This window comes from Trifolium pratense, linkage group LG1 (assembly GCF_020283565.1).
Source record: "Trifolium pratense cultivar HEN17-A07 linkage group LG1, ARS_RC_1.1, whole genome shotgun sequence".
Classification (NCBI taxonomy): Eukaryota; Viridiplantae; Streptophyta; class Magnoliopsida; order Fabales; family Fabaceae; genus Trifolium; species Trifolium pratense.
This window is the reverse complement of record NC_060059.1, coordinates 1,706,282-1,719,738: the sequence shown is the minus strand read 5'-3', so window position 1 is coordinate 1,719,738 and position 13,457 is coordinate 1,706,282. Positions and strand designations below refer to the sequence as shown.

Sequence of the window (13,457 nt, the reverse complement as noted above, 5' to 3'; positions counted from 1 at the left end):
TAAGATTCATACATGAATTTATTCAAAAAAAAAAAAAAAAAATTCATACACGAACTTGAGTAATTTGTGGAAATTTAAGTTTGTCATTTTGTTCATGTTTAAGATTCTCTAAACTCATACTAATGTCATCATAATGATAATACAATCCATCGGATGCCATTTGCTCAATTTGTATTCATGTCACAATTTATTTACTTTTCTTGTTTCCTCCTAATTCTGCATTAACTACTTTTAACTCAAATTTGCTAATGGAGAAACTCTGATATGACAATGCAAATGAGCTAGCAGAGAAGTCTTGTTAAAGTTATACAACATGCATGTTCCTTTGTACTATTTATATAAACAGTTATACAAAGTAGAATGAAAGGTAATGATAATCATAATAATTGATGGTGGTAGGGTATTGACCCACATACAATTATTACATAGTAATAATAATGACTTTATTGATTAACATCACATTGAGTATTCTTGTGAAAAGAGGAGTAAATCAATGTGTTAATGGGAAACATCAAACATGTGCTGTGGAATCATCAACTTGGTTCCAAAATCTGTTGAGAAACCAATGAGAATCAGCCTCAACAGAATAACCATCTTGATTTCTATGCCAACTATAATGAGCATGTGTTCTATTCTTTATGTCAAAAATGGCATGTCCAAAGCTAGCTTCTCTGAATGCTGAGTACTCTGGCTGTGGTTCTGTCATGTTGGTTTCTATGCCTCCGAGGTTCCCGCCATCTCCAATTGTTATGTATACAGGAGCTGATTGATCTTTTATAGGAGTACAAATACCATTTACAACATTATATGCAATATTCGACACACGTTCGGTTCTTTCATAGGCATGTACATGACCAGCAAACACAACATCAACCTTGTACATAACAAACCATGGCTCATACATTACTCTCATTGTTTCCCCTTCCATGTAATGATGATTGTTACTATTATACCAAGGTGAATGCATTAGAACACTCAACCACGGAGTTTCTGTCCGGTTAACTTTTGGTAGCTCCTGTTCAAGCCATTTGTACTGTGGTGTATATTTTCCATAAGCTGAATATGATGACAAGACAATGATGTGTGCTGAAGCTCTTTTAATAGAATACCAAAAGGGTGAAGTACTTTGTGATGACTTATAAGGAGTATGGTATCGGTGCGAATAAGGTTTAAATGGTTTGGTTTCGTTGATTTCTGGTGCGAAATCAATTTCATGGTTTCCTACAGTCCATATCCACGGCTGATAAGCCGTGCTCCTTTCTACAAACCTTCCCCAAGTATCCCACCGAACATTGTCATGATTCGGGAAGTTATCCGCATAAGAGAGATCTCCAACAAACAAAACTGTTTGTCCCTTTCTCGGGTTCAATTCATAGTGAGAAAGTGTTGTGTTTGAATCATAGCTCTGACCAAGATCACCTATGAGACCAAATGTGTATGGCACATCAGGACCAATTTCGGGAGGAGTTATAAACCAAAACTTCCTTGTTGTGTTCCCAAGTCCAACCTCATAATAATATTTGGTGTTGTACTCCAAATTGTTTATAGTAGTGTGATGAATAAAACCAGATGAGTAATTGAAGAATTTATATGTAACAATTTTCCCTTTAGCTAACTTCTTCTTCTGTTTGCTGCTGTTCTCGGCACTCCAGTAATGCACTGTGTTCGACCCTGGTTCATCCTCAGTCACCCACGATACGATCACTGATTTCCCCACAAGATCACCTTGTGTTATATGAACCTGTTGGGGAGCATTATAACCAGAAGGAACAGCAAACACATCACTATCAAGTGACATATTAATGCCCTTCTCAACTTTCCTAACAAAAGTACTAGTTGTTCCTCCATTACACAGACACACTAAATTCAAAACCACCAAAGCTAGTAGTAATAAAAAACTAGTAGGAAATGATAATCCTCTAAAAACACCCATTTTTCTCAAACTCAAAAGAGTGGTATGAATTAAACTACAAATGGAATTGACATATAATGTTGAATATTCAGATTTGGAGTCAATAAAACAGTGAGTCAGTGTAGGGACTTGGCCAATCGTTTTCTTTGAAGGGATTAAAAGTTTTTTAGAATTGTTCTTCCAAAAGGCTACCAAGTCAATAGCACATGTTTTTCTATCATGACACTTTGTTTCGACGAAACTTCTTTCATTACAAGTCAATAGGACTGTTTGCTAGTTTGGAAGTTCTTATGTAATGGTGACAATGAACTTTGCATTTACTACTATGGTCAATGAATAATTGGATAAGGTGGAAATAATTTTCCACAGCATGTAAATGATCAATACAATAGCTTGAACCTTGGAAGAAATTGATAGTGCTTCGCACATTTTAAGTGTATAAGATCATTAATCAAATGTGTGATCAATGGTTGACCAGGATTCAATTTTCACCATCAATACTCTTGGATAATAAATTTACTCTCTTTTTTATTAAGGATAAAATAAATTTACTCTAAATCCATATCCAACAATAAAATAAATTGGAAAAGAATAAGGTTCCATAAAATTGTTAATATTATTTGTCAAAAAAATTTCTAATTCATGTCACACATCAAAATCATGTGATTGGTTCAACATGTAACGTTTTATCCAATCATGTGATGTGTATTTCAATTTGCACCGTGATTGATTCAAATCATTTGTATCCATTTTTGTATAAAATGCCTCATACACATTGAAACATAGAATGAATTGAAACATAGAATGAACGAGAAGAGTGCTACAAAAGAAGAACCCATGTCTGAAGCAAGCATTTAAACTCCAGAAGTTATAAATACTCCACAATGCTCCATATGTGGGCATAGCAAAAATCTATAATATTACATCTGATAAAAAAACCCTCAGAAAATGCAATCCACCATTTAAACTTGCCAGCATTAGAACAATGAGAATACAACGCACCACTGTAAAAGCAAGTGCCTCAGTCAGGCAATGCAGTTCCACGCTCAAGATTATTTTTAATCTCCAATGTGTATTTACCAAAGGCACGTTCAATCTTCTTATTGAAATGCTCGTTACGGTCATTGATTGAGTCAACATCTTTCTCATCGTTAAATTTTCTTCTCCTGCTAAATGACCCGCGCTTCGCATCCCTATCCTTTAGCTCTTGTACCATCTTGTCAATCTTATCCTCTGAGATTTTTGGCGCCTACAATGAAGGAAAGAAAATTCCTCATGAAATATCCATTGGTATGCAGAAGTAAAAATAATACTTTATGTTTTGACATTATACCTTTCCGTACTGGAGACTTGAAGCATCACGATAGAATTCCGGATCAGCTTCTTTCATTCTATTGTATTCTTCTACGTCAACCTCAATGTTCTTGGTCCGCTTTTTGTATGCATTGTACAATGTCCTTTGATTAAAAACTGGTAAAACAAATAGTTACATTATCATCCATTCCATAAGAACTTCTACAGGAAGGCACTTATCTCTCATATAAGATAAAACCTCTGTCAGCTTTCAAATAACAAAAAGAAATATTCATGTGATTTAGACAAATATTTTGAGGTGTTATTCTGCCTATAAACACCTCTTTATCAGTATTTTAGTATCAGAACATGTGTGCAATTCTCCATAACAGCAAACATTCGTGCAAACAAATCTAGTAGGGTCTCACTTAAGGAAAAAGACATTGTAATATTCGGTTAATAAACTATAATTTATAATACGACATTATAATGTTTGATCCATGTAGTCAAGCTTAAAAACTCTGGTTGTTGTGCAAGCTTACAAACTCTACACGAGTCTGAAAATCTTGATATTTTTGGGAACCGCGTTGAAGCCAACACAGACAGAATAAAGTACACTTAAACTTTATATCTGTGTGTATACATGTATGCATGCAAGAATAAATATAATCGAACCAGCTAGAAAAATAACGTATTTGATTGATTATGCAAGAGCATATAAAATCAAACCGGCTAGAAAATTAACATAGTGATTGATTGTGCAATAACAGTTGTTGGAAATATATATTGAAAAACATACCATCCCATCCGAATGGAGCAGGATCCTTATCCCATTTCTTGTATTTCTCTTCTGCAGCCTCTTGTGTGTCAAGCATATAAGCCTTTGTCATATCCAATCCATTTGCATCGAGAAGCTTTCCAATCTTTTTCTTCCTATCTTCAAGCCACTTTTGTTTAGAAACACCCCTAGACTCAGTTGGAGGTTCCATCCTCTTTTTTTCATTAGCTATTTCAATTTGATTACGTTTTTTGGCTTCTTGCTGGCAGGGAAACAAAGCAAGGATCTTTAATTTTATTCCAATAAATAAATAAAAGTTACAAACACAATAATTTTAATCATTTAATACCATTTTGGCTCTCAACTCCATCCACTTTTTCTGTCTGGAAGAGAGTTTCGGGAAGGAGCCATCCTCCATGTTCTCTTGAGCAGGCTCAGGCTGATCAGGCTCACTATCAGAATTTTCTTCAGGTCTCGGTCCGTCGTCATGTGTTCCCTCGTCAGGATACAATTCATTTGGGATGGCTTCCTCACGACGACTACCCCCACTAGCTTGTGCAACTTCTGATACATGCGGCAAACAACGTGTAAATAAATATAGACAAAAACACTCAGAAACATATATAACAAAAAATAATACTAACATTTCAAGTTTTATGCGTATACACACACACACATGTATAAAATAAGATACTTGTTACAAAAAAAGTAATTCATTATGTACATGTTTGGTTTCAATTTGGATGGAGCAAACGATTCTATAGGGGTGTAGAACTAATTTTTACATGTTTGTATGTCTTGAGGAAGAATTTATTTTGTCTCCAGAACTGATTATAACTTGTAGATTTATTTGTAGATTTTGACTCCAAACATGATTTTACACTCAAAATTATTGTTTAACTCAATTTTACGTGAATGTATACAGACATAAACCATTTCACATTCAGCTCAATTTTAACTAAAATCGATTTATTCAAAATCAAGTATTGTCATTGAAGAACTAAACACACACTACAAACACAATGATTAAACCAAAGTTAATTCTAATTCTAATGAAAGCAATAATAGATAAGTATTATCCAATTATCAATTGAAAGAATCAAAATTTAGATAATTGAAGATTGATGACAAGCAATGAATAGAAGATAGTGTATATGTGGAATTGAAAAAACGAACCAGATTGATGATGTAGCTGCATCCTGAGTTTAGCTTCAGCGATGACTCTAAAGCAGTAATCAGTACATTCGTGATAAGGGTTACTTGCATTCCGGCAATCGGGATGAACATCTCGTTCCTCAGACATGTTGTATAGTTTCTTTCTGCATAATAATAATAATAACAAAACCCTAATTTATGAATTGAGTGAATTGAAAAGAGAAGGGGAAAAGAGATAACACATACAGAGATTGGAATTGAAAGAAGGGGAAAAAAATCAAAGCTGAAAAGAAAAGTATTGAGTGAATTAGGTTAGCGATTGTTACCCTTTTTGTTTTATGCGTTGCGTTGAGAGAGAGAAGAGCGTGACAATTAGATGATTTTGTCTCTGTATGTATGTAGCAGCAGAGATTGATTGATTGATATCTGAAGAAGAAGAAGAAGAAGAAGAAGAAGCAGCGATGGAAATTGGAATTGGATTATTGGGGGGTTTGGTTTGCGTTTGTATGATGCAATTGCTTTGCTTCTTCCAATTTCGATGTTGTGCTAAAGATATTTTCTTTATCTTCACGTTTTTATTTTATGGCTGAAACACACGTATATTATTTTGTTACACCATGGATAAATCATAATAGTTAGATACTTTTTTTTTTTGTTTTACCAATAAATAAATATAAAAAAAAGGAAAAAGATTGATATGAGTGAGATGATTCTTATGGATCAATTTTGACAAATAACTTAAATAAAACATATTAATTCTTCTTTTTTAACAATTCATGAACAAGAACAACGAATCCAGAAAAAACCTATGAATGTCCCAATTAGGGGTGCTCGCGGTTCAGTTTGGATTGATTTTTGAGGCAAAAACTTATCCGATTCAAAAATAAATTTATTTTTGGTTTTGTTCGGTTTTGAATGACAAATAAAAAAAATCCGATTCAATTTTATGCGGTTTAATTTGGATCGGTTTTTGGAGATCCATATTATAAATGATAATTTTTTTTATTAAATATTAATATTATAAAAAACGCTATAAAACAATAGTTTGACTTTTTAAACAAAATAAATATTAAGTTTGATGTAAAATATAACATATAATATATTACAAAATAATATTCTGGAATAAAAATTATCAATTATATATTTGAAAAATATCAAAAAGTAAAAAATAGATTAAATTATACTAACAAATACTATTAACAAAATTTAAATGAATAAAAAATAGATTAATGCAATACATATTTATAATAATAAAAAGATAAATAAGTAATAAAATAGATGTATGCGGTTTGGTTCGGTTTTGATTGATTCTGAAATATCAATCCGAAATCCAAAAGTACATAAAAAAATATTCAATTTTTTGAAGTTTTCAGTTTTTTTTATTGGTTTGAGGTTTTTATTTGGATTAGTTTGGATTTGACCACCCCTAATCCCAACTAAAATAAAAGATCTCATGATAGTCAGTCTAGGGTCTTAAAGAGATATCTGGTATATGAAATACAGTTAGAGTATGTTTTGTAAGCTTGAGACCGTCAATCTCTACCTCGCATTCGATGCAAAGAGGTATGCTCCAATACATATAGTTATGTTAGACCATTAGTGAGTGGAAAATAAAAGTAGTAGAGAAGAAGGTGTTGGGTCTTGAGGGATACGTGGATCATCACATCGGGTCTTGCACAACTACATAAGTGAGTTGGACACCACACTTTAACCCAAAACCTTAAGGTGTTAGGTTTATGAGTCCTCTCACTTATAAATTATTCATCATTCACCGTTTCATCCTCAACTCACACTTAAATCAATACATTTTACCTACACCATGTTTATCTAAAAATTCCCCATTCAATATTTTAATGTATTGGTTAACATTTGCTCAACCATAAACTCTTTCTTTGTATCTTTCTTTTTTCATCCCCTCTCCCTTTCAAACGCCCGAAATATCATAATATAAATTAGCAGTAGAGCTAAAAAAGTATTAAATTTACTGGCCAAATAATTCCTCAAGTGATTAAACAAAAGTGTCTTTTATCCAGATAAACTAAAATTTTATCATGACCTCAACAAGGTCTTCATAATTCATACAACCCAAAGTTGTTGGGATAATCATCTTTAACCAAAAAAATTGAAGTATTATGTAATCATCATAGCATTACCTAGCTTGTAAATATAGCATAGTTGCCAAAATACTAATACCATTACCATGATCACCATCACCAGTTTACATTATTATTTATTAAAGTAGTTCATCTAGCAATGATCTGCTATTCAAATTATCAACCTTGGACTTGATAGATAACATGTTCTTCTCCAAATCAGACGACTTCACCTCAAGCTCACCGAGACGCTCTTTGATCCCTTCGATTTTTGTTTTAATATCTGTTGCCTCTTTTTCTTTTTCAGCCAAATTTTCCATTTTTGATTCTAGCTCTTTTCTCAGTGATTCCATTTCACTCTCAGAGTTAGCCTTTGCCTCCTCCACAGATCGGTGCTCATTGATGAGTTCGATGTTTTCAGCAATTTCATTAACTATGCTACGTAACCACGCCACGCGAAGTTGAGCAGACTCTACATCATTAAGAATAGCCAACAATTCCTTGACCTTGGACTTACTTAAGTGCATAATCGAGGTTGATTGCAACTCTTGGATAACGAAGCACACACACTCGATGTAATACGAACGCATTACAACCGATTCCAAATGGCAGCTTTCTCCTATATCGCCATACTTATCGAAGATGGATCGCAGGATAGTAGCAAAGCTTTCTTTCACATGGTATCTTCCAACCGGAACACGTGACTCAGAAACCACAGAATCACTCTCCTCTCCACTGTCAACATCATCATCATCATCATGAAGAACATCAGAGTAACAAAAGTGCTTGGATCCACCAGCTGATGAAGTTAGACCATCTCCAATGTCATCAACAGAGGATATTGGAACAACTTTCGTCGACGAGTTTTTATCCCCTCCTTGTTTTGTTAGTATCACACTGTCTAGATTCTCAAAATTATCCTTTGGTTGGACTTTCTCACTGACAGGCTGCAAAAGAAACATGGTCAAGAGACAAGTCAACTATATGCTATTGCGAAGATTAGTTACATATTTGATAACTAGCGTGGCTTACAGACTGTTATATAACAGATTAACAAACTCTTAACAAATTATATGCCCAACAGAATGTTCCGAAGAGGGTGTGAGAAAAGCGAGGTCGCTGTTACCTTGACATCTAGGGTATGTAGTGCACCAGAAGCTGGTACAATCTCATTGTTTTTTGGCTCCAGCTTTTTAGTTTCATAATATTTTGATATTGGTGATGCAGCATCAGTGAGATAAATAGCACCAATTTTCGATTTCGGTACATTGTCAAGAACTGGGAGTTCAGGCTTAGAACCTAGCCTCTTTTTCCTGTCAAAGTTTAACGAAATGGCACCTACAATTTGAGAAGATTGTAGTCAATACACGTTCATGAACGAACATTCACTATGATCCAATTCGGATTAGTTTCCAGCTTAGTATTACACACTACTTTCATCTTAACTAGAAAACAAAGTTAAACTTGGCCTATAAATTGGAAAAGGCGCCGACAAGAAGACGCACGATATATAAAAATGAGAAAATTGTTACTGAGTTACACATCATTGAATTTGTTATCCTTAAATATAGTAGTAGATAAAAAATGAAGGGAAACCTGAATCAGCTCCTGACATTCTTTTCTGGCAATTGACATCACATGTATGGTAAGGATTAGATGCTTTAGGACAGCCTGAGTGTGTGCGCTTTTCTTCGTTCGTCTTTTTTCCTATGTCAACGTCTGTTACACTTCTGCGAAAACCTTTGGGAAAAAAGGACAGATTTTATAAGTGTTGAGAGATTTGTAGCAGTTAGAACTCAAGAAAATAATAAATTACCAGCACTTTCAATAAGTCAAAACAGTCCAAGCATACCAAAATCATGAATAAGCAGTAACATATAGCAATAAGCCAGTCAGCAGTTACAATTTTTTTCTTTTTTGGTGTAAACCATGTATTCTCTACGCGCAACTGCAGAGACTAATGTCTCACTAAGAGTTTTAACGTGGCTGCAAGCCTGCAACATGCCCAAGCCGGAGATTGAACCCAGAACCTTTGTTAAGCTAGAAGAAGACACCCGCGCCATCTCATCTAAGCGCTCTTGGGTCGTCGGTAGTTACAATTGATACAACTAAAGAAGTGACTTTTTTGAGGCCACCAACAATACAGAAATGGTGTTTTACTTCATAATATAAATAAATTATATTGTTTGTTCGATTAAACAACTTAATTAAGCTCTTACAGCATAATCGATTATCATATAAGCGGTTATGTATAAACTATTTCATTAACAAAAAAAAAAAAAATCAAATTGCATTCATATATACTTTTTTATGAGATATCCTGGATAGTAACTTATGCAAATAAGGTGAAAACAGTTTATGAACATGTCAACAGATAAACGAAAATACGCCATTCAAAGAGACTTATGTATATAAAAAATGCAAAGAGGAAGTAGAACTAACCAGAACCCTTTTTATTCTTAGGTGGCTTATTGGAATTGAATTCATTGATCTTATGCAAACAATTTTCAGTGCATTCATGGTATGGATTAGAAGCATAAACACAGTTTGGCATAACTCTTGGATTCTTAGCCTGAGCCATCTCTATCTCTATCCAACTCTCACCCTCCTCACCTTTGCTACAAACTGTTTCATCCAATCCAACAAACAAAAACAAAAAAACTCAAATTAAACAACATATTCACATAAATAATATATCATAGTTCTTACAAAAGAAAAGAAAAACACACAAATCTGAAAAAGACAATTTTTTTTTTTTTTTGTTTTACATGTTCATTTTTTTTAATGCATATTTTTCATCGAAAAAATGATCACCAATAAAACATCATTTCCAGCTTATAAAATCAATGTTTGAATATGTAAAATCAGAAGAACACAAGAGAAATAATAGAAAAAAAAAACATACAGCAAAAAGAGACAGCCATGAAAGTGAAACAAGAAGCAACAAACTGAAGAATGAAAAATCAAACATACAAAAAGGAACAAAGAAAAACAGTTACCTAGGAGAAGTCAAAGATGGACGTTGTTGATGGAGAAAGTTGGTGCCACCAAATTCCTAATGAAACAGTAACAGGTTTGTTGAGATGTGTTTTGGTTTTAATTAAATAATAATTTTCTCTGCTACAAGTAATAATCAAATTGAATGAATTATGAATGAATGAACATGGTAGGAAGCGTTTGTTTGTTGACCATATTGAAAATTAGATTTATGAGATTTTTTGACCAATTGAATATTATAATAGGTCTTGACCAAAAAAAAAAGAATATTAGTAAAATAGGAAAATTAATTGAAGCATGGAAAAAGGACGAAAGCACGTCAGAGTTGAGTTCACAAGTTTTGAATGCATGTTTGAAATTTTTGCAAAACAAAGAAAATTTTGTCAACACTTCTAGAATGTCACACGCTAAATGTTGCTTATTTGATAGCAATCTTTGCTTACAACTCAAAAGACCCAAGGAGTTAGGGTCTAATGAAAAGGACTTGTTACAACCTACAAAGGTTGGCTTCAATGCTTCATATATAGTTTACGACTTTAAGGAGATGAAGAGGCTCTCATTTAAAAGACTAATCTAATACTCTCTTTTTAACACTTTATAAGTAAAAATGCATTTTTTTTAGATTCATTGTATATCTAATGTATCCGGTCCATAATATATATCAGATGGATTAAATATATAATGAACTTAAAAAATATATTTTTGCTTATAAAGTGTTACGGATGGAGTAAGTCAGATATATTATGTTTTTTTTTGTTAAACGGATAAATTATGTTATATGAACATATTTTTGTAGGAAAAATACGATATTTGTGTTTTGTCTCTTTTATGTATGGTTCTTTAAAGGTGCAAAATGTATTAAAAAAATTTAAAAAGTTGTGCGAATACGTAGATTTTTTGTATTTTTGTTTGGAAGTTTGTGTTGAAATAATATTTTTCTAACTTTTTTTTTTTTGTCAATGCATTTTTCTAGGTTGAATATATAGTGTACATTGAATTAAAATTAATTTTTTTTGACAATAGATATTCATATACATTGAATTAATTAACTATGTTTAAATATATTCTATGATTGTCAAAAAAAAAATATTCTATGTTAATCATCAAATCAATAAATTGAAATAGTGGATATCTGACGTAATGTATGACGTAGTAATAATATGCGATTAAAAGAAAATAGAAATGCATTATGGGAAACAAAATTCCTAATGTTGTTTTAGATTCAATTGATCTCTTTCCTTCTATATTTAAATTTAAACTCGTTTTTAAACTCGTACTGGACAAAAAAATAAAGATGAAGTGAGGAAAATTTTGACTTTATAAATTAAACTTTGAATTTTTTAATGAACTTTTTATAATGTTTTAAACATGTTTGCTAGCCACTGTATGTTTAGTCTAGTAATGGAGGAGTTTGGGTAGTATGTTAGAGATCGTGAGTTCGATCATCATCTCCATTATATAAAAATACATATTTGTAATTGCCATCCAAAAATAATTAACCACAAAAAATTATTTGTAAAATATCATTTAAAAATATACATTAGTTTAATAAAAGAGATTAAAACTACGTGTGTAAATTTTTTTGTTATAACGAAAACATGCAACTTTTTAGAGTAATACGCACCACTAATGTAATTTTGTTTTGTTTTGTTTTGAATGTAAATTAATTTTACACTATTATTAAAAAATGATTTTATAATCATATAAATTCTTTTTTTGGAATGATGCGGTGAAAAACGGTAAATAGTTGTTTGGACGGTCCGGATAGGAAGACAGAGTGTGTGTGAATAGAAGAAGAAAGTTTTGTAAAAAACGGTACAACCCTTTAATGACTTTTTTTGACAATAAAAAAAGCTGTTGAACCGTCCTAGCTGGATGGACTTATAACCAACCACATGCAATTATTTAATTTGTGGTGCTGTGCAAGTGCAAGTACAAGGAAAATCAAATGAAAGAAATTAGTTTACCAAAAAAAAAAAAATGAAAGAAATTATTCTTAATTAATTAATTAATGGTCAAAATAAGATTTTTGCATGCGTATATATATCATGCAAGTCTACTCTAGCCAGCCAGCCAGCGTCTTTATCACGATGCTATCAAATTTTGGATAACTCTTAATAGTAATGGCCCTCTTTGAAATTATTCAATCTTAATTAATTAATTCTTTGAAGTATTTCTGTTGGACATTTTTCAAAAAAAAAATATATTTCTGTTGGACAAAGTATGCAGTTACTTTGTATATTTTTTTTTTTTATAAAATGGAGGCCGTAAAATCAAATTACAACAAAAATATGACGGTTAAAATAAATATTAAACATCGTGTCATAATAAATTAATAGTAGTAACAAATATTCAAGTGGTTAATTTGTGATATAAAATATTCAAGTGGTTTGGTATTAGTTCGTCGGTACATCCGGATTCCTTTGTGTCGATGGGAATATTTTGTTCGGCGGCGGGGCGTCGAAAATACTTAAAGGGATTATTAACGGTGTGACATGCAATGATGTGGAATATTTGGAGTAAGAAACGACCTCATATTCTCATCAAAGGTACCGATCCTCGAAGATATTTTGACAACATAAAAAGGAATTCTTGGAAGTGGTTGGTGAAAAAAAAAAAAAGTGGGTGCCTTATATCTATTATAAATGGAACATTAATCCAATGAATTATATATTTTGATAAGGCTGATTGTTATTCTAAGTTATAGGTTTTTGGTAGTACGTTATAGGTTCTGGGTTCGATCCCGAGTTTAATGTAAACAAAAAAATTAAGATATTGACAACACTTAAGTGAATTTTTTTATGTGCTTTTTGTGTTGTTCTTCACTTAAAATGTATTTATTCTTTGTGGTTATAACAAACTTAAAAAAATTGATTTAAGGACATCACGGTTTATAGATTGTTATGAATATTTAAATGAATGACAATGCATAGGCACCATAAAAAAATGCACACAAAAACAAATGCCCGTAAAATTTTGTCATTAAGGTATTTACTAATTTATCTTTGAGGTAATTTAGAATGTTTATTTCTTATGAATTTGTTTGTAAAATAAATATATTAGCTAAGTCAGAGATATATAATTAAAAAATATGTGTCTGTACTATCTTTAATGTTTAAACTAAGTAATTACGTTCAAGTAGTTAATGAATATCTCTAAGATAAATTGTTCGGAAGAATTTTTTTTTTTTTTAAGATAGTATTATTTATCTTTCGGCCAAATTCTAAAT

At 32.0% G+C, this 13,457-nt stretch overlaps 3 protein-coding genes across 4 annotated transcripts; all 3 read right to left on the bottom strand.

Moving 5' to 3' along the window:
* Positions 1–304: 304 nt before the first annotated feature.
* Positions 305–2,438, bottom strand: LOC123918523 (purple acid phosphatase-like). Its single transcript, XM_045970602.1, has one exon. It carries the CDS (start codon positions 1,931–1,933, stop codon positions 512–514), a length of 1,422 nt encoding a protein of 473 aa, XP_045826558.1. The 5' UTR covers positions 1,934–2,438; the 3' UTR covers positions 305–511.
* A 243-nt stretch (positions 2,439–2,681) lies between these two features.
* On the bottom strand, positions 2,682–5,756 carry LOC123918532 (pre-mRNA-splicing factor syf2). The gene is made up of 6 exons (XM_045970611.1): positions 5,465–5,756; positions 5,160–5,302; positions 4,333–4,547; positions 4,005–4,245; positions 3,246–3,382; positions 2,682–3,161 (listed from the first exon to the last, which is right to left on the bottom strand). Exons 2-6 carry the CDS (start codon positions 5,284–5,286, stop codon positions 2,934–2,936), a joined length of 948 nt encoding a protein of 315 aa, XP_045826567.1. The 5' UTR covers positions 5,287–5,302; positions 5,465–5,756; the 3' UTR covers positions 2,682–2,933.
* Positions 5,757–7,146: 1,390 nt separating this feature from the next.
* LOC123884365 lies at positions 7,147–10,228 on the bottom strand. 2 transcript variants are annotated; one of them, XM_045933449.1, is made up of 5 exons: positions 10,137–10,228; positions 9,674–9,856; positions 8,828–8,971; positions 8,358–8,569; positions 7,147–8,178 (listed from the first exon to the last, which is right to left on the bottom strand). In XM_045933449.1, the coding sequence occupies exons 1-5, from the start codon at positions 10,153–10,155 to the stop codon at positions 7,372–7,374; spliced, it is 1,365 nt and encodes a 454-aa protein (XP_045789405.1). In that variant the 5' UTR covers positions 10,156–10,228; the 3' UTR covers positions 7,147–7,371. The 2 variants fall into 2 exon arrangements, with proteins under 2 accessions (XP_045789405.1, XP_045789410.1); XM_045933454.1 differs by lacking the exon at positions 10,137–10,228 and adding an exon at positions 10,000–10,119.
* Positions 10,229–13,457: the final 3,229 nt, after the last annotated feature.

Bases quoted from the DNA above. Each gene is read 5' to 3' on its own strand.
- LOC123918523 (XM_045970602.1), bottom strand. From the start codon at position 1,933: ATGGGTGTTTTTAGAGGATTATCATTTCCTACTAGTTTTTTATTACTA.
- LOC123918532 (XM_045970611.1), bottom strand. From the start codon at position 5,286: ATGTCTGAGGAACGAGATGTTCATCCCGATTGCCGGAATGCAAGTAAC. The intron at 4,548-5,159 runs GTTCGTTTTTTC...CGCATGTATCAG, and splicing joins GCAGCTACATCATCAATCTG to AAGTTGCACAAGCTAGTGGG. The intron at 4,246-4,332 runs GTATTAAATGAT...TTTCCCTGCCAG, and splicing joins TGGAGTTGAGAGCCAAAATG to CAAGAAGCCAAAAAACGTAA.
- LOC123884365 (XM_045933449.1), bottom strand. The intron at 8,570-8,827 runs GTTTCCCTTCAT...CTCAAATTGTAG, and splicing joins AATGTCAGGAGCTGATTCAG to GTGCCATTTCGTTAAACTTT. The intron at 8,179-8,357 runs GTAACAGCGACC...TTTCTTTTGCAG, and splicing joins TACATACCCTAGATGTCAAG to CCTGTCAGTGAGAAAGTCCA.